This window comes from Nomascus leucogenys, chromosome 17, assembly GCF_006542625.1.
Source record: "Nomascus leucogenys isolate Asia chromosome 17, Asia_NLE_v1, whole genome shotgun sequence".
Lineage (NCBI taxonomy): Eukaryota > Metazoa > Chordata > Mammalia > Primates > Hylobatidae > Nomascus > Nomascus leucogenys.
The window spans coordinates 70,011,439-70,031,140 of NC_044397.1; the positions used below are offsets into that span (position 1 = coordinate 70,011,439).

The 19,702-nt window shown below is 37.4% G+C and overlaps 1 protein-coding gene and 1 pseudogene across 1 annotated transcript in view; one reads left to right on the forward strand and one right to left on the reverse strand.

The window, feature by feature from the left end:
• The first annotated feature begins 232 nt into the window (after nt 1-232).
• The window catches only part of DPY19L2 (dpy-19 like 2), a 126,943-nt gene continuing 107,473 nt past the window's right edge, over nt 233-19,702 (forward strand). Inside the window, exons 1-4 of the mRNA XM_030795780.1 lie at nt 233-735; nt 2,940-2,964; nt 4,999-5,086; nt 7,359-7,496. Of these exons, the coding sequence (XP_030651640.1) occupies nt 408-735; nt 2,940-2,964; nt 4,999-5,086; nt 7,359-7,496 (579 nt within the window). The 5' untranslated portion in view covers nt 233-407. The remainder of the gene's footprint in view (nt 736-2,939; nt 2,965-4,998; nt 5,087-7,358; nt 7,497-19,702) is intronic.
• On the reverse strand, nt 16,870-17,184 carry LOC105737741 (annotated as a pseudogene).

Genomic DNA, 19,702 nt, shown 5'->3' on the forward strand with positions numbered 1-19,702 from the left:
CAGTGGGGCTGGGAGCGTGTGGGGGGCTGTACATGGGGCTGCGCGCAAGGTGAGGACTGCACGTGCGGGCTTGGGGACTGCGCGCACCGGGGGCTGCAGGCGCTGGAGAGGGTGTGGGGGGCTGTGCGTGGGGCTGCCCTCACCGGAAGCTGCACGCTCGGGGAAGCGCGGAGGCGGGGGTGCTGCGCGCGCTGGGGAGCACGTGGGGGGACACGCAGGGACTGCCCGCACGAACGGCTTCGAACGCATGCGCCCCACCCCACATTTCACAGTCGCCATGACGACCGGGAGGTCCGCAACGGCTGCGGGGACAAGTCAGTTGAGGCTGCCAGGCGAGTCAGGCCTTTCTGGACCTCGCCTGACTCGGCTGGGCTGTGCCTGAAATTGACCCAGCTCCGCCAGGGATTATGAGAAAACAAGGAGTAAGCTCAAAGCCGCTACAATCTTCCCGCCCCAGCCAGTCTAAGCGGCGGCGCGGGGCCTCCCCCGCCTGGGAGCCGGAGGTGGAGGAGGAGGTGGAAAAGTGCGGCGGGAAACTGCCAAGGGGCGCCCGGAGGTCCTCCCCGCGGAGGATCCGAAATCTGAAAGCACGAAAAGGCTTGGAGCTAGAGGTGGTGGCCAAGACCCTTCTTCTCGGCCCCTTCCAGTTCGTCCATAATTCCCTGGCGCAGCTCCGGGAAAAGGTGCACGAACTGCAGGCGCGGTGTTTCTCCAGCAGGACCACTATCGGCATCGGTGAGGAGAGGGCAGGAGAGCCCTAGGAGGGAGCCCCGTGGCGCTTTTCTTGAGTCTTGAAGGAGATCAGTTTAACAAGCAAGGGTTTGTGGGTGCCTAGTAGGAAATAATAGCAAGGTCCGAGTAGAAAGAAGTTGGCCAAGTATCTTGTCATTGAACCAGGGAAGAGAGAGATAGGGAGTATATTGGTTTGAAGGGCTGTCAGATCGCAGAGAGTGTTTTAAGGTCTAGGAGTTTTAAAGGCTGAGGGGAAGGATCAAGGGAAGAGGATGAGATAAAGATTCCAAGAGAGGAAATAATTAGTGGAGCAAGTCTTGGAATATTTGGGAGGGGTAGAATTAAAGGCACAAATTTGAGAAGCTAACCGTGGAAAAAAGGAGAGAGACTTCCTTTTCTGAGATGGCAGGGAGTAGAAAAGCGAGGGTTACTATATGGAGAAATGTTAAAGTGGAGATAAAAGAAATTGGGAGTGCTGGCGTCTAATGGTCTTTGTTTCAGTGAAGTATGAGGCTGGGTCACCTTCAGAGGTGAGATTGATAGGATGCCGGGGTCCAGGGGACATGCTTCTGTCACAGCTTGGAAAGGGCATGTGATAAGCCCTTCAAGCATTTAGAATACTGGCATCGTTACACCATATCATTTTTTTTCAGATGTGGTATGTGGGTTAAGGGAGGGAGTGAGAGAACAGAAAGATTTTGAGCATCTTTGGAAAGCTGGATGAATTTGGTAGTATATTTGACCTTTTCCTTACATATCATCTGAAGAGTTTTTGCCAGTGTATATAATTGTTAGGAGAATTAGAAATCGGATAGAAATATAGTTGAATAGGATAGTCTCTGTATATTTTAAAATTAATGAAGCCTAATAAACAGTTAATGACCATCTTTACAACCATTTAAAGTTTTCAACCTTTTAAAAAATATAGCAACTGTGCTTGCAGACAGTCCAAAAATACACCATGGGCCATACTTTGCCTATCCTGGTATAAAACAAGTAAATCTTCCAATAAGTATTTAAGATAAGCCCAGGACAGTTAGTAATATAGGAAAAGATCTGGATAAGCATGGTTGAGAATTTCAACATTGCAATTTTTAAATTTTTTTAAATTTAATTTCTTCAATAATTATTGAATTAATTTGCATTTATTTTGTTAGCCAAGTGAAGCAATTTTTGAATTTTTAAGAGGCTATTATTGGTGGTGTATAAGACGACTTGCCAAGTATATTTGGGATAACCATAAGAAATACCATTATAAAATCTCAGAAGGGAGGTGGGACTTCTGGAATAGCCAAGGAAATGAACTCCTCCATGATGACAATGAAAATACTTGGATAATTATCAAAATCATTTTCTTCAAAACTTTGGAAATTAGCCGAAGGTTTACAACAATCTAAAGGGCATTAATTCAAGAAAAGCTGCTGAACCTCTGTAAGAACAGCAAAGTTTGTGGTGTTTTAACTTGTTCTATTTCCCACTCTTCTCTCTCCAGCTCCATGGTACCCTTGAAAACAAGCAATTCCCCAACCAAACAGGGGCACAGGCTGCGTTTGCAGCTCCTATAAAAGCTCCATACCCAGAGCAGTGTCTCCCAGCTCCCTGGTGAAGTCTTATGTATACATGGGACGCTGGAACAGGTGCCTCCAGATTAGTCTCCTAGGCCATCTAGTAGCTCCTAGGTCCGGGCTCTTGCAAAGAGCTTGCAATTCATCAAGGGTTGAGTTGCACAATGGGGCTTTTAGATGTGCTGCTGAGGATGTGATTGCCTGCATTTAATCATCTTCTGATGAATGCTAGAGAAACTGATCTAGAGTGGCTCCTCTTGGTTAGAACTAGCTGAAGCATACTGTGTATACTTACTTCTTTTAAAAATTTCATATAAAGGAATAGAAAATAATACTGAAAAAAAACAAAAAAGGTCACAATCTTCCATAATTCCACCAGTCTTACCAATTACCTGAAGTGAAAAAACCCTCTCAAGTTTCTCCCTTTGCTTGTCAAGCCCCGCTGCAGAGAGGTAAGCTCTGTTCAGAATTTACTTTGTGTCCTGGATTTTTTCCTACGCTCTTAGAGACAGGATTAGCTGGCCGTCTTGCTTTGTGTGTTATCTTTCTAGACATGTAAAATAATACATTTGAAATACTTGTTTTAATGGTATTTTATAATAAAGCAGCTATTAATGACTTTCCTTTTTTTCTTTATTCCAGCCGTCTTTGTGGCAATTTTACATTGGTAAGATTTAGTTTCAGTTTGAAATATTTAAAAACATTTGAATTAAAAATTGCCATCACTCTTTGCATACAGTAAAACAATAACTTCTGGCTGTATTTGTAGAACATCTTTATGTGCACCAATTTATACATGTATTTTGCTTTTTTACAAACCTCATATGTGAAACAGTATTTACAAAATAGATGCATTGGGGGAATAGTAACTTATGAATTAAAGTATTTTTGCTTTACCAAATAATTCACCACACGTTTCTTTAAATATATAGCTTTTCTAGTGTATTTTGCATGTGTAGTTCATTTAAAATCTTCCTTTATTTTATGGTAATTATATGTTGCTAGTGAAATAACTTTTTTTTTTTTTTTTTTTTTTTTTTTTTTTTTTTTTTTTTTGAGACAGAGTCTTGCTCTGTCTCCCAGGCTGGAGTGCAGTGGCACGATCTTGACTCATTGCAACCTCTGCCTCCCAGGTGCAAGTGATCCTCGTGCCTCAGCCTTCCAAGTAGCTGGGATTACAGGTGTGCATCACCACAACCAGCCAATTTGTTGTATTTTTAGTGGAGACGAGGTTTCACCATGTTGGCCAGGCTGATGTCAAACTCCTGGCCTCAAATGATCCACCTGCCTCGGCCTCCCAAAGTGTTGGGATTACAGGCATGAGCCACCACACTCAGCCAGTGAAATAACTTTGTTGATAAAGTTTTAGTAACACCTGCCAATTGGAAATCAGGTAAAAAAGAAGATAAAGATTCTGCAGTGTTTATACAGAGTTAAATGGTTCTGAGTCTTTCAATGTGCAAGCCTGTGTACATTATTTTACAAAAGTGTTTATAAAAATTTGTAAAATAATATTTCCCTCTGGAATATTTTATTTTTACCTGTGCTCAGTGATTTCTACCCTTGGGAGGTATGAGATCTGCCCCTATGTTCTATTGACACAGTGCTGCTCTAGACATTTAGTCTGCAGGGAGATTTTGATGTTAGAACTGAGGCTGCAATGGTAGGGAATATTCCTGCAGCTTTTGGTACCCTGGCATATGGCCTAAATGTAAAGAAGGGTTAGTGGAAAACAGGGTTAATGTATGGAACTTTGCTTTATTTTCAACTTCACTGGAAAGTACTGACTACATAACTTAGCTATAGCATAATTGTCGACCACAGCTAATTTTGTTTATCACATATACTCCTTTCTTCACTGCCTACAGCTGTTGAGTTTCACTACTAAAAGGTCTTCAAGTACACACCTGTATTCTTTGGCACTTGAAAGTTGATCCCTTATGTGATATTATACTTATTGTAAGTCTGCTTTGATCTAAAGTAATTTTATTTAAAATTATATTCTGAACCCTTTTCAACAGTTATGGAGATATTTCCCAAGGCCAGTACATTAGAATCACTTGAAACTTAAAAAACAAACAATAACCTGCCTCTGTTCTGATTTAGAGGCCTGGGATGGAAGGAAGGGTGAAAAAAGCCACAAGAATTTTAGATATACAATTAAGGTGTGTGTTTTGTTTTGTTTTGTTTTGTTTTGTTTTGTTTTTTGAGACAGAGTCTCACTCTGTCGCCCAGGCTGGAGTGCAGTGGCATAATCTGTGCTCACTGCAACCTCCACCTCCTGGGTTCAAGCAATTCTCCTGCCTCAGCCTCCCTAGCAGCCAGGATTACAGACATGCCCTACCATGGCTGGCTAATTTTTGTATTTTTAGTAGAGACAGGGTTTCACCATGTTGGCAAGGCTGGTCTCAACTCCTGACCTCAAGTGATCTGCCCGCCTCGGGCTCCCAAAGTGCTAGGATTACAGGCATGAGCCAGCGCACCCGGCCACAATTAAGCTTAAAAACCACTGAGTTAAGGAATTTCAGGTGTGTGCCATACTGGATTATAAATGCCGAAAAACATACAAGTTAGTAAGCCAATTATAAAATTAATATTATAACAATTTATTGTTTTCTTTTTTATGGCTTTCTTATTGCTTGTTTTACTGTTAGTTTTGAAACTTGTTCTTATTGTAATATGATACTTCATTTTTTTCTAGGTTACATTTAGTAACACTTTTTGAAAATGATCGTCATTTCTCTCACCTCTCATCTTTGGAACGGGAGATGACTTTTCGCACTGAAATGGTTAGGTTTCTTCTTCTAATGAATTAATTTGTGGTGTAAGAATAGCGAGACTATGAGGTAGAAATGTATTAGGAACTGGAACGAACTTTTGGTGAACTGCAGTGTTTCATAAGCTATAACCCAGGTTTATTATTTAAATAGTAAAGTGTTTGAGATTATTTTTCTGTTACTTACTTCATTGTCTCTCACCCTTTCCTAATGCAGACTTCTTTTTAAGATAATAAAGATGAATTATAATAGCTGAGGAAGGAGGACAAAGAAAGCACTGAAGAAGTGATAAAGGGGAATTAAATGAGATGTTACCAGAAATTGCTTTCTCTTTGGCTACGGTTAGGAGATCCCATGTTTTACCTGGGCCTTTTAATGATGACAATTATTATTTGGCTCTCTTTTGATTTCAAGATAATCTCTTTTCAGAGATAACTTTTGATACAATTTTTAAATAATTTTCTGTTTTTCAATACTTAATCTTTAAAATGGAGTTTTCTGCCGTACATATCTCACATAATTATTGTGAGGAGTAAGTGGGATAGCGAATGCCAAAATTGCGCAATTTTACATTTAGAAGACACCGCAACCGTCCATCTTCCAGATCTGCTCACAGCTGGTTGGGCGCCTAGTGAAGCATTGAAACTGGCTCTCCTCAGTCTAGCCATTGCTTTTTGTTTAAATTATGGTAAAATTTAGATTTAAATTTGTAATAAAAAATTTCAATGTTTATCATTTAAGCGTACAATTCAGTGACATTAAGTACATTCTTGTTGTCTTGCAACTATTACCACTGTCCACATCCAGAACTTTTTGCTATCCCAAACAGAAACTCCACCCACTAAACACTAATGACACCCGGCTCTATTTTCAGTCTCTATGATTTTGCCTATGCCAGGCCCCTCAGTCACTGCTTTTAAATTTTCATCCCTATATTGCCCCTATAAAGTTTCAAAGCATTGGATACATTAACATATGTATGACGTTTGAACATTTAAAAGGTATTTCCAAAGACAGAATATAAAATATTATTAAATAAAGAGTGTAACTGTGGCAGAGTCTGGACTTTGGTGACAGATCGCTGGATTCTAATAGCAGTTCTGTGCTTTATTATATGACGGGAAGTCAGGTCACCTCTCAGATTCTCAGTGATCTCATCTGCTCAATAGAAATAATGCCAACCTTAGAGGGGTTTAGGGAAAATGAAGGGAGATAATGAAAGGCAACACATAGCGGAATACTTAACACAAAACAATAGCTGTTATTAGTAACTTATTTATATATTTAATATTTCCCTAAATATAGACTTTTGCATATTAGATATCCTTTAATTATTGTATTGCTTTATCCTCCTAAGCAGAAAGGAAAATTCTTTATGAATTCATATTTTGCCAATCAACTATGAGGTAATGGCCTTTCAGACATTAGCTAAAACAGACCTGTAATTTAGTAGTTACTCATGTTGGATGAGGCAGATATGATTATAGCATATAGCATGTTTTAGGGAGAACCCATTTTAAACAATGTGGCCCTTTTTTGCTTTTAGATTTTAGGAGCGAAAGCAAGAAATTGTTGGGGAAATAAGACACAACATGCTGTTGTTAATCCATGAATTTTAACTCAACAGCACTTTTACTATTCTAGTGAAGCCTTTATTTTATATGCTGAAGTGTAAGACACTAAAATAATCTGCTTTTTAGTACGTAGCATTTGTGAGCAACAATAGTCACTCGACATTGAGCTTTCCCTTTGCACAGAGGATTAGATGGAGCTATGAATAAGCTAGAAGCACTGGATTCCTTGCTCATGATGCTTATGGTCATTATATTTTATTTCCTAAGAGCATGGGAAAAAAAGAAGTAATTTTCTATATGCAAAGTTGTACAGAGGCATGAAGGCATCCCTGTTGATGATAGAATTAATCAGATGTCAACCTTCAAGCATCTCAAATGTGGGGGATAAAACCAGATTTGGGAAAATCAAACATATACTGTCTACACATTTTAAGACATTATTAGAGAAACTCTTTAAATCGACCATCCCTCCAACTCTTTAGTTTGAAAGCCTATAGAAAATGTGAAAGAATAGTACAGTGATCACCTGAAAATAAGTGCTCTTTAAAGTCCAAGAATGCAAAATAGCGAGGAGTAATTAGGAAGAATTAGGTAGTCTTATTATTAACCTTTTTTTTTTCAGAAAAAAAGTTCTAAAGAAGTGATAAAAATAAATATTTTAGTTTTAATTACATTGACAATATATGCTTTTTTTTTTTTTTTTAAAAAAGGGACTTTATTATTCCTACTTCAAGACCATTATTGAAGCACCTTCATTTTTGGAAGGACTGTGGACGATTATGAATGACAGGCTTACTGAATATCCTCTTGTAATTAATACAGTAAAACGCTTCCATCTTTATCCAGAGGTGAGTCATAATTTGAGACAAATAATATTTGTAGAATAATCCTCTTTATCAGATAAAAATAGTAAGCACAATCTTGTTAAGAAAGGGAGGGGACCTTTCAGGTTTATTGTGTGTATCCTTATAGTTGAGCAGAATATCGTAAGTTCCTCTCTTAAAATTTAAAGACCCCAGAAACTGTTCTCGCATGAACTCAAAGAATGAACCTTAGTGTGTAAATAATGGCCAGGGTAATAGACAAGCCAAATGGAAAAGAGAGTCATGGGAGCCAAAAAGTTCTAAATGGGGATGGGCTTTTGGCTTTGGACACCTCGTAGGTGGGCACGATGACCACGTGAAGGGACAGTGAGAGGGATGAACTTGAATAGTGATCTTGGAGTTATGTTAGTAAAGTAAGATTTATTTAGTCACACAGCCAGAAATCTATTACTATTTTCCAACACTTAGCCTAAAAGAGTATGGTTGTTATAGTAGTCTATAAATGCTAGAAATTTGAAAAACGGAGACAAAATTAGTGAACTCAGTTTGTGAACTCAAGATAAATGCTAAATTTGACACCATGGCAAATACTACTGTTGAGTTTAAAGTTGTCTCAGGATCCAGCATATTAATGAAAAGTTACTGATTTCTAGTCCTTTATTCATATTTTTATAGCTTTTAAAAATTATTCTTTAGATTTTGAAATGCTTAAAACTACAGAGACTTAGAAAATAATATTCAAATATGTGTGATCAACCATCTAAAATAAATAAATGCTAATTTTTGTCATTTTTGCATCAGCTATTTTAAAATAATTAAAATTTTATAAATATAGTTCAAATCACCTTTGTTCTGCTTCTAGTCCAACTTATACCTTTATTAAAATTGGGTGTGTGTATCCATCCAATCTCTGTTTTCAGAGATTGTTTTATTATGTGCTTTAAGTCCACATAAATGATCTCATACTGAATGTGTCACTGTAGGATTTTTTTCTTCAAAATTGTGTTTTTGAACTTTCTGGATATATATATTTCTTTAATTTTAACCATTTTATGAATTCTAAAGTTTATGTATTTCCCCATCTTAATATATTACTTCCAGTTTTTTGATTACAAGCAATGTAATCTAAAATGTACACTTTTGTATGGTTTTCTTCTGTATATGTGCAATATTTTGTCTAGGATATATACCTAGAAGTGGAATTGCTGTTATAGAGTGTGTGCTTTTTCAGCTTTACCAGATATTGCTAAATTGCTGTCTGAAGCAAATGTAGCAGTTCACACTGCTGTCTAGAATTTTCTCATATCCTTATTAGATTTTGAATTGTCAGACCCTGTGATTTTTACTCTTATGATGGCTGTGATATGCTTTTTTGTTTTAATTTGTACTTCCCTTATTATTTATGGGGATAAATATATTTCCATGTTTAATAAGCATTTGGATTTGTTCTTCTGTCAACAACATATATAAATCTTTGTCACCAAATCAGCTTTTTTGAGGTATGACTTACATTAATAAAATGTGCCAGTTTTGAGTGTACCGTTCTCTGAGTTTTGACAAATGTATGAAGCTATATATCCATCACCACAATTGAGTTACAAAACATTTTCGGAATGCCAAAAAATGCTCCATTGTGGTAACTGTCTTTTCCCCCATTGAATTAATTGTCTCGGTACAATAGTTGAAAATTGACCACATTATATGTGAATCTGTTTCTGGACTCTATTATTCTCTTGATCTGTAATTATGCCAATACCACACTGTCTTGATTACTGTGACTTTAGAATAAATCTTGAAAGTAGATAGTTCTCCAGCTTTTTCCTTTTTAAAATTGTATTTCTATCTAAATGTTAGGGTCAGCTTATTAATTTCTCAAAAAAAAAACCTGCTGTGATTTCGGTTGGGATTATGTTGGATTTGTATATGTATTTGGGAAGAACTGACATCTCTATGTTACTGAATTTTCCAATCCATGATCATGGTATAGATCTCCATTTTGTTGATTATTTTTAATTTGTCTCAGCAATGTTTTGTATTTTTTCAATGTACAGTCTTCCCCAGTACTCTTTTCTTATAAATGGTATTATTTTAAAATTTTTATTTTTCCATTTTTTGTTGCTTTTGTATAGAAATATAGTTGATTTTGAATATTAACTTTGTACCTGAATCTCGATGAAGTCAGTGGTTCTAGTAGCTTTTTTGTAGAATCCTTTGGATTTTTCTATGCACATGATGATATAGTCTGTAATTAAAAGCAGTTTTACTTTCCAGTAGGTATACACTAAATGTTTTTAAACAGCTTTATTGAGGTATAATTGACATATGGTAGCTGGTCATATAGATGAAGTGTAAAGTTTGATTAGTTTTGGCCCACCTGTAAAACCATCACCAGTCAAGATAATGAGTATATCCCTCATCTCGAAGTTTCCCTGTGCTCCTTGGTAATCCCTCCTTCCTTCATTTCTCTTTGCCCACATCCCATCCCTAGGAAACCACTAATATTCTTTTTGTCATTATGGTTTAGTTTGCATTTTCTAGAATTTTATAGAAATAGAAACAGAGTTGTTCTGTGCCTAGGTCTTAATGTATGTGGTTGACCGAGTGATGACACAGATAGATCAGTGCCGCTGAAAGAAGAATTTATGAGTAATACTTCCTTGGAGAAGAGGACAAGTCACATCACACAGAGCCACAGGAGACAGACAGTTTGGTCAGGCGGAAGCAGGACTGAGGGTAAAGCCTAGGTCATCGTTTTTATTGGGGTTTCTATGGGAAAGGCAAAACCGGGCAGAGTTTAAAAAAGAAAAGAAATAAACAAAATCAAAAGACAGTTGACAAACTGGGAGAAGATATTTGTTTGGTTTCTTTTTGTTTGTTTTGAGACAAAGTCTCACTTCATCGCCCAGGTTGAAGTGCAGTGGCGTGATCTCGGCTCCCTGCAGCCTCTGCCTCCTGGGTTCAAGCGATTCTCCAGCCTCAGCCTCCGAATAGCTGGGATTACAGATGTGCGCCACCACACCTGGCTAATTTTTATATTTTTAGTAGAAACTGGGTTTCACCATGTTAGCCAGGCTGGTCTCAAACTCCTGGCCTCCAGTGATCCTCCTGCCTCGGCCTCCCAAAGTGGTGGGATTACAGGCGTGAGCCACCATGCCCAGCCAAGAGAAAATATTTGTAATATATCTCATAGATAAAGGGCTAATACACCTAATATATAAAGAACTCTTTATATATTTAGCGTCTGGAGGCTTCAGGTGTCAGTTTGGTGATGAAGAGAGCTGGAATGATGGCACTCTCATTCCTGCAACAAGGAAAATAGCTGGACAAACTGCAAGATAACACCTTTTCTTGAACCCTTCAGAAAACTGAGGTCAGAGGACAACCAATGCAAAAATTCAACAAGGACAGGTGCCTGCAGAAAGCACAAAGAACTGAGTATTCTGGAATAGGAACTGCTTGACTGAGATAGATGCTTTTGAATGCCATATAAGCTGGCACAAAGATTAAACCAGAAATTTTTTAATGACATGCTACAGGCTTAGTGTGAGCTGGTATGAAATGTGAAGGTGAGCAGGCTCTCTCAGGGAAGATTGGGGAAGTATTTAAAGAAAGCTTTCCCTATGTGCTGGCTAGGGGACAGGAAAAGCAATCATTGCTCAGACTCTGTTCACACCCATGTTGTGAAATCTCTCCTAAGGAAAAGAAAGCCATGATCTGCAGGGAGAACAGTATCCAACCCATTGTCTGAGGACACTGGTGGGTATCCAGTGAAGCTGGTGAAAGAGAACAGGCAGGAAAAAGAAAAACCTAAATGTTAAAAAACAGTCATATTCCTTGAGGAGAGAACACTTATGAAGGGTACAGCCCCCAAGTCCCAAATTCATAGTACCTGTCTGAGATTGAAGCTTAATTGGAACATCAGAAAACCTGTCACTCTTCGCCCATTACATTAACAAGCCTTTGGTAAAAATCACAGTGGAATGTGACTGAGTGAGTTTTGCAAGGCATTTTCTTTCTAGGGAGCAGCACAAAGGAAAACCCAAAACCAAGTTCAAAACAAGGTACCACTAGAGGAATTTGAAATCACTAGTGTCCATAGCAGCAACAAACTCCAGCTTTGGTAACTATAGCAATTACAAACTTCAAAACCAGCCCCCCCTAACTAGATTAACACAAATCCCTACAATAAAGACCTAACGGTAAGAAAGATGTTCTTATTTTCAAGCATAAAAATACTGACCTCTATGTCTACTGTCTTATGCAACATGTCTAACTTTCAGCAAAAATTATGAGGCATACCTAAAGGTAAGAAAAAGCACAGTCCGAAGAGCAGAGCAGTCATCAGCCAGACCCAAAGAAGATACAGATACTGGAACAACTGGACAGGAGATTTAAGTAACTATGATTAATATTTTAAAGACCCAAATGGAAAAGACAGATGATATGCAAGATCAGATAGATAATTTTAGCAGAGTTGGACACTATAAGAATCGAAAGGAAATGCTAGAAATAAAAAAAAAAGTAAAAAATGCCTTAGATGAGCTCATCAGCAGACACAGCACAGCAGAAGAAATAATCAGTGAGTTTGAAGATAGGTCAATAGGAATGTAGAGAGGAAAAAAAGTGGAGGAAGGAAATGATAGAGCATCTAAGAGCTGTGACACCATATCAAATATTCTAATATATGCATAATTAGAATCCTGGTGGGAGAGGAAAGGATGAGGAAGAATAAACATTTGAAAAATAAATGACTGAGCATTTTCCAAAATTAGTGACAGATACCAAACCACAGATCCAGGAAACTCAGAGAACATCAAAAAGGATAAATATCAAACAAATGCATGAATGAATAGATAAACAAACCAAACATGCATATGCAAACCTAGGGGTAAATGTAAACACATTAAAGAGTATGAGACAGAGACTATCTCACAAAGCCTAAAATACTTATCGTCCGGCTCTTTATAGGAAAAGCTTGCTGACCTCTTATCTAAGAGAATGAATAGACTAGGGATATAATGTGAGTTTCTTGGGCAGCACCAAGGGCTTCATTTGAGGTTGATGGTCTTGAATTGAGAACAAAACCAGCCAACAGAATTGTATTTCTCCAGCTGTAATCAGATTCCTGAGTACAAACATGGAGAAAATGGAGAGGTGGATTAATCATGTTGGGTCAGCTTTCCCTTGGATGTAGAAAGCCAAAAAGAACATTGCTCGTGGCCTTCCAGCAATGTCAGCAGCAACAACAACAAAAGCCAGACAGTCTTCAAATTTACTTCTCCTGAAGCAGTCAGGGAGCTGAGGTCACAAGGAAATCAAATAACCCAAAATAAATTAAAAAGAAAAAGCATGTGCAAGGAGAACAGAAACAAGCATTTAATTACGTGGGTCATGCCACTAGACACAATGGTAAAGAATTCAGCTCAAATTGTTCACCAGTCAGTCGGTAAATGCCTAGTATGGGTTAGCAAGGGAATTTGCAATTGCTTACAGACATTTTTACACAGATCTCATAAGGTGCTGACAAAAGATTAGCAAGAGTGCTCAGAAAGCATCCTCCATGGTAAAGCCTCAGAGAACAGGAGCCACTTAGAGAAAGGCATGAAACCCACCCACCCCCCTCTTCCTTATCTCCCCTGTAAGTCTTATACTCTCTTATCTTAAACTGCTGGGGGAAAGGTAACAAACACTGTCCTTTTCACATTACTGGTACAAAAATAGGCCACAGATCCTGATATGGTCCTTGAGCCTTACTTTTGCTAACCCCTTGATGCCTGTTTCATATCTTCTCTCTCCAGTTATCCCAAACCTCCTGTCCCCCGTTCACTCTCAGCAAATGACCTTGTTTTCTACTGTTTTCCCGTGCCCATTATGTATTTCCTAGCTGTATCCCAGGTGCCTACTTCCTGGAATATGGAGTTGATTCAATATCATATTTGTTGAATGAATGAAACTATGCAAATTTCCTTGTGCTACATACTCAGTAGTCAATGGATACAACCTAAGCACAACCAAAATTAGGTTTATCTGTATCCTCACCTGCATTTGGTATTGTTACTATTTTTTATTTTACTCATTCTTACACATATGTGGTGATATATCATTATGGTTTTAATTTGCATTTCCCTGTTGGCTAATGATGGTGTACATCTTTTTGTGCCTATTTGCCATCTGTATGTGAAACATGTCTTTATGTATTTTGCTCCATTTCTATTTGAATTGTTTGTTTTATGAATTTTGGATCTTAGTATGTTCCTTATATATTATAGATGCTAATTATTTTTCATATATATGGCTTGCAAATATATTTTCCCAGTCTGTAGCTTGCCTTTTCATTCTCTTAAACAGGGTCTTTTGCATAGTATTGTTGAGTTGGTCTCAATTTTGGGGGAATTTCTGTCTAGTTCTTCTATCAACTAAAAGAACTAGTTGAAAATACTAATTCTAGTTTTTTGACAGAGGGATTCTGAAGTCTCCTAGTAAAATTATGTATTTGTACATTTCTCCTTTGACTTCTGTTTTTCTTCACATATTTTGTAGCTCTATGTTTGGCGCATATGCATTTCGGATTTCAGGGTCTTCTTGTTGAATTTTTTAAAAAATAATTTAATGATGACTTTTTCTTCCTTCTCTGATAATTTTGTTTGCTCTGAAGTGTGCTTTTTTCTGATAATGGCATCGTCACTTCTGCTTTCTTTTCATTACTGTGTGTATGATAAATTCATCATTTTCCATCCTTTCACTTTCAGCCTGACTTTATTATTATATTTGAAGTGAGATCCTTGTAAATGGTTGGGTAATATTTTTAAATCCAATTTGTCAATGTATCTCTTAATTGGTATGTTTACCAATTGGCCACTTACATTCAATATAGTTATTAATATGTTAGAGTTTAAGTCTGATTTTTTTTGTGGTTTCTATTCTTGGTTTTCAATTTCTGTTTTAACCTTCTTGAGGCAGAACATTTTATTTGAACACTGTTTAGAGTTATATTTTGATTTATCTACTTTTTAAATATATCACTTTACAAAGCTTTTTTTTAGTGGTTCTAGCGATTGTATTAACACAATTTATTACAATCTGTTGCTGCTGTCATTTTACTGTATGTTTTAGTCATCAAACTTATTTTAAACTCAAGTTTTACACATATTTTATAAACTCAGGAAGAAAGTGAAAGCCTGTTTTATTTTATCCATGTTTTTTATTTCTTCCTCTTTGATGTTCCAGCATTCCTTCTTTTATCATTTCATTTCAGTTTAGGGGATTTTCTTTAGCTACACTTTTAGAATAGATGTCTGTTCTAAAAGTTCTGCTGGCTGCATTTTTTCGTTTGTTTGTTTTTTGTTTTTTAGTTTTTCTTAACTCAGAGAATGCAGTATCTTTTCATTACTGAAAGATATTTTTGCTGGACATAGGATTCTGGGTCGATAGTTCCTTTCTTTCAGCATTCGGCAAGTGTTGTGCCATTTTGTTCTGGCCCTCCATGGTTTCTAATGAGAAATCCGCTGTTAGTTGAATTCTTTTTCTTTTTTAGGTAAGGTTTTGTTTCTCTCTTGTTGGTTTCAGTATTTTTTTAAATTTAGTCTTCAAAAGTGTATCAAAGTATAACGTTCAAAGTTCAAACGTTTTCTAAAGTATGTTGTGTTTTAGTGTGGATTTGTTTAGATTTTTTCTGTCTGAGATTTGCTCAGCTCCTTGAATATTTAGGTTTATATCTTTTGCCATATATGGGAAGTTCAGTCATTATTTCTTTTTCTTTCTTTTTTATTTATTTATGTATTTATGTATTTATTTATTTGAGACAGGATCTCACTCTGTCGCCCAGGCTGGAGTGCAGTGGTGCAATCTCAGCTCACTGCAACCTCTGACTCCTGGAATCAAGGGATCTGCCCACCTCATCCTCCTGAGATGGGCAACCACCATACCTGGCTAATTTTTTTGAATTTTTTGTAGACATGGGGTTTCACCATGTTGCTCAGGCTGGTCTCAAACTCCTGGGCTCAAGCAATCTGCCTGCCCTGGCCACCCAAACTGCTGGGATTACAGGCATGAGCCACCGTGACCAGCCTCACTAATTATTTTCTTGAATTCTTTTTCAGCCCTGCCTCTTTCCCGTCTCCTTCCAAGACTCCAATGACATGAATGTAGGATCCTTTGTTAAAGTTCCACAGGTCCCTAGGGCTGTTTTGTTTGTTTATTCTGTTAGCATCTGTTTTTTCTCTTTTGCTCAGATTGAGTAATTTCTATTGTTCTGTCTTCTAGTTTACTGGTTATTTTCTTCTATCTCTGGCATTCTCCTCTTGTACCATCCATTAAGGTTTTTTATTTTGATTATTTATTTTTGAGTTCTGAAAATTTTGACTTTTCTTTATGTGTTCTATTTTTCTGCTGACACTTTTTCTTCTTCCAACTTCTATTTTAGGTTCATGGGATACATGTGTGGGTTTGCTATATAGGTAAATTGCATGCAGTGGGGTTTGGTGTACGGAGTATTTTGTCACCCAGGTAATAAGCATAGTACTCAATAGGCAGTTATTGAGTCTTCACCATCTTCCCACCCTTCACCCTCAAGTAGGCCCCAGTGTCTGTTGTTCCCTTCTTTGTGTCCCTGTGTACTCAGTGTTTAGCTTCGCTTATAAGTGAGAACACACAGTATTTAGTTTTCTGTTCCTGCATTAATTCACGTAGCATACTGGCCTTTAACTCTTTCCATGTTGCTGCAAAGGACATTATCTTGTTCTTTATAATGGCTGCGTAATATTCATGGAGTATATGTATCACCACATTTTCTTTATCCATTCCACTATTGATGGCATTTAGGTTGATTCCATGTCTTTGCTATTGTGAAGAGTGCTGCAGTGAACATACATGTGCATGTGTCTTTATGGTAGGCTAATTTATATTCCTTTGGGTATACGCCTAGTAATGGGGTTGCTGGGTCGAATGGTAGTTCAGTTTTAAGTTCTTTGAGAAATTTCCAAACTGCTTTCCACAGTGTTTGAACTAGTTTACATTCCCACCAGCAGTGTATAAGCATCCCCTTTTCTCCACAACCTTACCAGCATCTGTTATTTTTTGACTTTTTAATAATAGCCATTCTGACTGGGTTAGTGTGGTTCTGATTTGTATTTCTCTAATGATTAGTGATGTTGAACACTTTTCATATGATTGATGGTCACATAAATATCTAATTTTGAGAAATTTGTGTTCATGTCCTTCACCCACTTTTTTTTCATGTTTTAAAAAAGTGACATTGTATTATTACTATCCACAGGTGGGGCCTGCATGATGTGGTGGGTATGCTGGGCTCAGGGGACATGTGGGCTGTGAGGAGGAGAAGATGACAGAAAGGCTGGAAGGAAAGGGGGTGGGTTTGAAGGCCAGGCCCAAGGGGTCCTCAGGTCCACTTCTGGGAAGAGACAGCCTTGAGGAAGGAGTCATGGCAAGCCACAGCTAAGCCACCAATCGGATTAAGAAATTTTGGGAAATCTAACTGCCCATCACTGCTGACATCCAGTTTCTTCATGCGGTAAAGGACACCGGGGTCCTTCTGGTTCTTTGTAAAGGCAGCCAGCTCTGTATTTATGAAGCTTAGGAACTCCGTCTTGGAGAGATTGCAGTTGTAACCATCCTTTCCAGCATACTTCTGGAAAACAGCAATCAGGGACTTAATGCACCGTACAGTCTCTGTAGGGCTGGAGATTTTTGCCATGTTGGAGCTGAGCAAGGCACGGGAGGCTGTGACTGGGAGTGGCATGGAGTACCCATTTTTTAATGGGGTTGTTTTTTTACTTTTGATTTGTTCCTTATGGATTCTGGATATTAGACCTTTGTCAGATGAATAGTTTGGAAATATTTTCTCCCTTTCTGTAGGTTGTCTGTTTACTCTCTTGGTAGTTTCTTTTGCTATGCAGAAGCTCTTTAATTTAATTAGGTTGCATTTGTCAATCTTTGTTTTGTTGCAATTGCTTTTGGCATCTTCGTCATGAAATTTTTGCCAGGGTCTATGTCCAGAATGGTATTTTCTATGTTTTCTTCTAGGGTTTTCATTGTTTTAGGTTTTACATTTCAGTCTTTAATTCATCTTGAGTTGATTTTTGTGTATGGGGAAAAGAAAGGGTGAAGTTTCAGTCTTCTGCATATGGCTAGCCGGTTATCTTAGCATCATTTATTGAATAAGAAGTCCTTTTTCCTCTTGACTTGTGTTGTCAGGTTTGTTGAAAATCGGATGATTCTAGGTGTGTGACTTTATTTCTGGGCTCTCTATTCTGTTCCATTGGTCTATGTGTCTGTTTTTGTGCTAGCACCATGCTGTTTTGGTTATTGTAGCCTTGAAATATAGTTTGAAGTTGGGTAGTATGATGCCTCTGGCTTTGTCCTTTTTGCTTAGGATTGCTTTGGCTATTTGAACTGTTTTTTGGTTTCATATATGTTTTATTTTATTTACTTATTTATTTTAACCTTATTTACGTTGAAGGAGTATCCATATGAGTTTTAGCATAGTTTTTCTAATTATGTGAAAAATGTCATTGGTAGTTTGATAGGAATAGCATTGAATCTGTAAATTGCTTTTGGTAATATGGTGATTTTAACAATATTGATCTTCCTATTCATGAGCATGGAATGTTTTTCCATTTGTTTTTATTGTCTCTGATTTCTTTCAGCAGTGTTTTGTAATTCTTATTGTAGAGATTTTTCTCCTCTCTAATTAGCTGTATTCCTAGGTATTCTTTTATATGTTTTTTATTACTTTTTTTGTGGCTATTGTGAATGAGATTGCATTCTTGATTTGGCTCCCAGCTTGGACATTGTTGGTGCATAGAAATACTATTGACTTTGGTACATTGATTTTACATCCAGAAAGTTTGCTGAAGTTTTAAAAAGACATATCTAGGAGCTTTTAGTCAGAGACTATGGGGCTTTCTAGGTATAAAATTATATTGTTTACAAAAAAGATAGTGTGAATTCCTGTCTTCCTATATGCATTTATTTTCTTTCTTTCTCTTGCCTTATTGCTGTGGCTGGGACCTCCAGTACTATGTTGAATAGGAATGGGGAGAGTAAACATCCTTTTGTTGTTCCAGTTCTCAAGGCAAATGCTTCTAGCTTTTGCCTGTTCATTATGGTGTTGGCTATGGGTTTGTCTAGATGGCTTTTATAATTTTGAGGTATGTTCCTTCAATGCCTACTTTGTTGAAGGCTTTTAAAATGAAAGGATGTTGAATTTTATCAAAAGCCTTTTCTGCATCTATTTAGATAATCATGTGGGGTTTTTTTTAGTTCTTTTATGTGATCAATCATATTTATTGATTTACCTGTGTTGAAATACTCTTGCATCCTAGGAATAAAGCCTACTTGATCGTGGTGGATTAGCTTTTTGAAGTGCTGATGGATTCAGTATGCTAGTATTTTGTTGAGGATTTTGCATCTATGTTCATCAGAGATATTGGCCTGAAGTTTTCTTTTTTACATTGTGGCTTTGCCACATTTTGGTATCAGAATGATGTTAGCCTTATAGAATGAGTAAGGGAGGAATCCCTCGAGTTTTTGGAATAGTTTCAGTATGATTGGTATCTGCTCTCCTTATATGTCTGGTAGAATTTGGCTATGAAGTCATCTGTTCCAGGGCTTTTTCTGGCTGGTAGGCTTTTTATTGGTGATTCAGTCTTGCAACTTGTTATTGGTCTATTCAGGGTTTTCATTTCTTCTTGGTTCAATCTTTGGAGGTTATATATTTCCAGGAATTTAGCCATTTCTTCTAGGTTTTCCAGTCTGTGTCCATAGAGTTGTTCGTAATAGTCTCTCAGAGTTTTTTGCTTTTCTACGGGGTCAATGGTAATATCTCCTTTGTCATTTCTGATTGTGTTTATTTGGGTCTTCTCTCTCTTTTTCTTTATTAGTCTAGCTAGTGGTCCGTTAAATTTATTTTGTTCTTTCAAAGAACCAACTTGTGGTTTTGTTGATCTTTTGTATGGTGTTCTGTGTCTCAATTTCATTCAGTTAATCTCTGATTTGGTTATTTCTTGCCTTCTGCTAGATTTCGGGTTGGTTTGCTCTTATTTTTCTGGTTCCTCTAGGTGTGATGTTAGGTTGTTAATTTGAGATCTTTCTAACTTTTTGAAGTGGGCATTTAACTCTGTAAATTTTCCTCTTAACACTGCTTTAGCTGTGTTCCAGTGATCCTGGTATGTTGTATCTTTATTTTCATTAGTTTCAAAGAATTTCTTGAT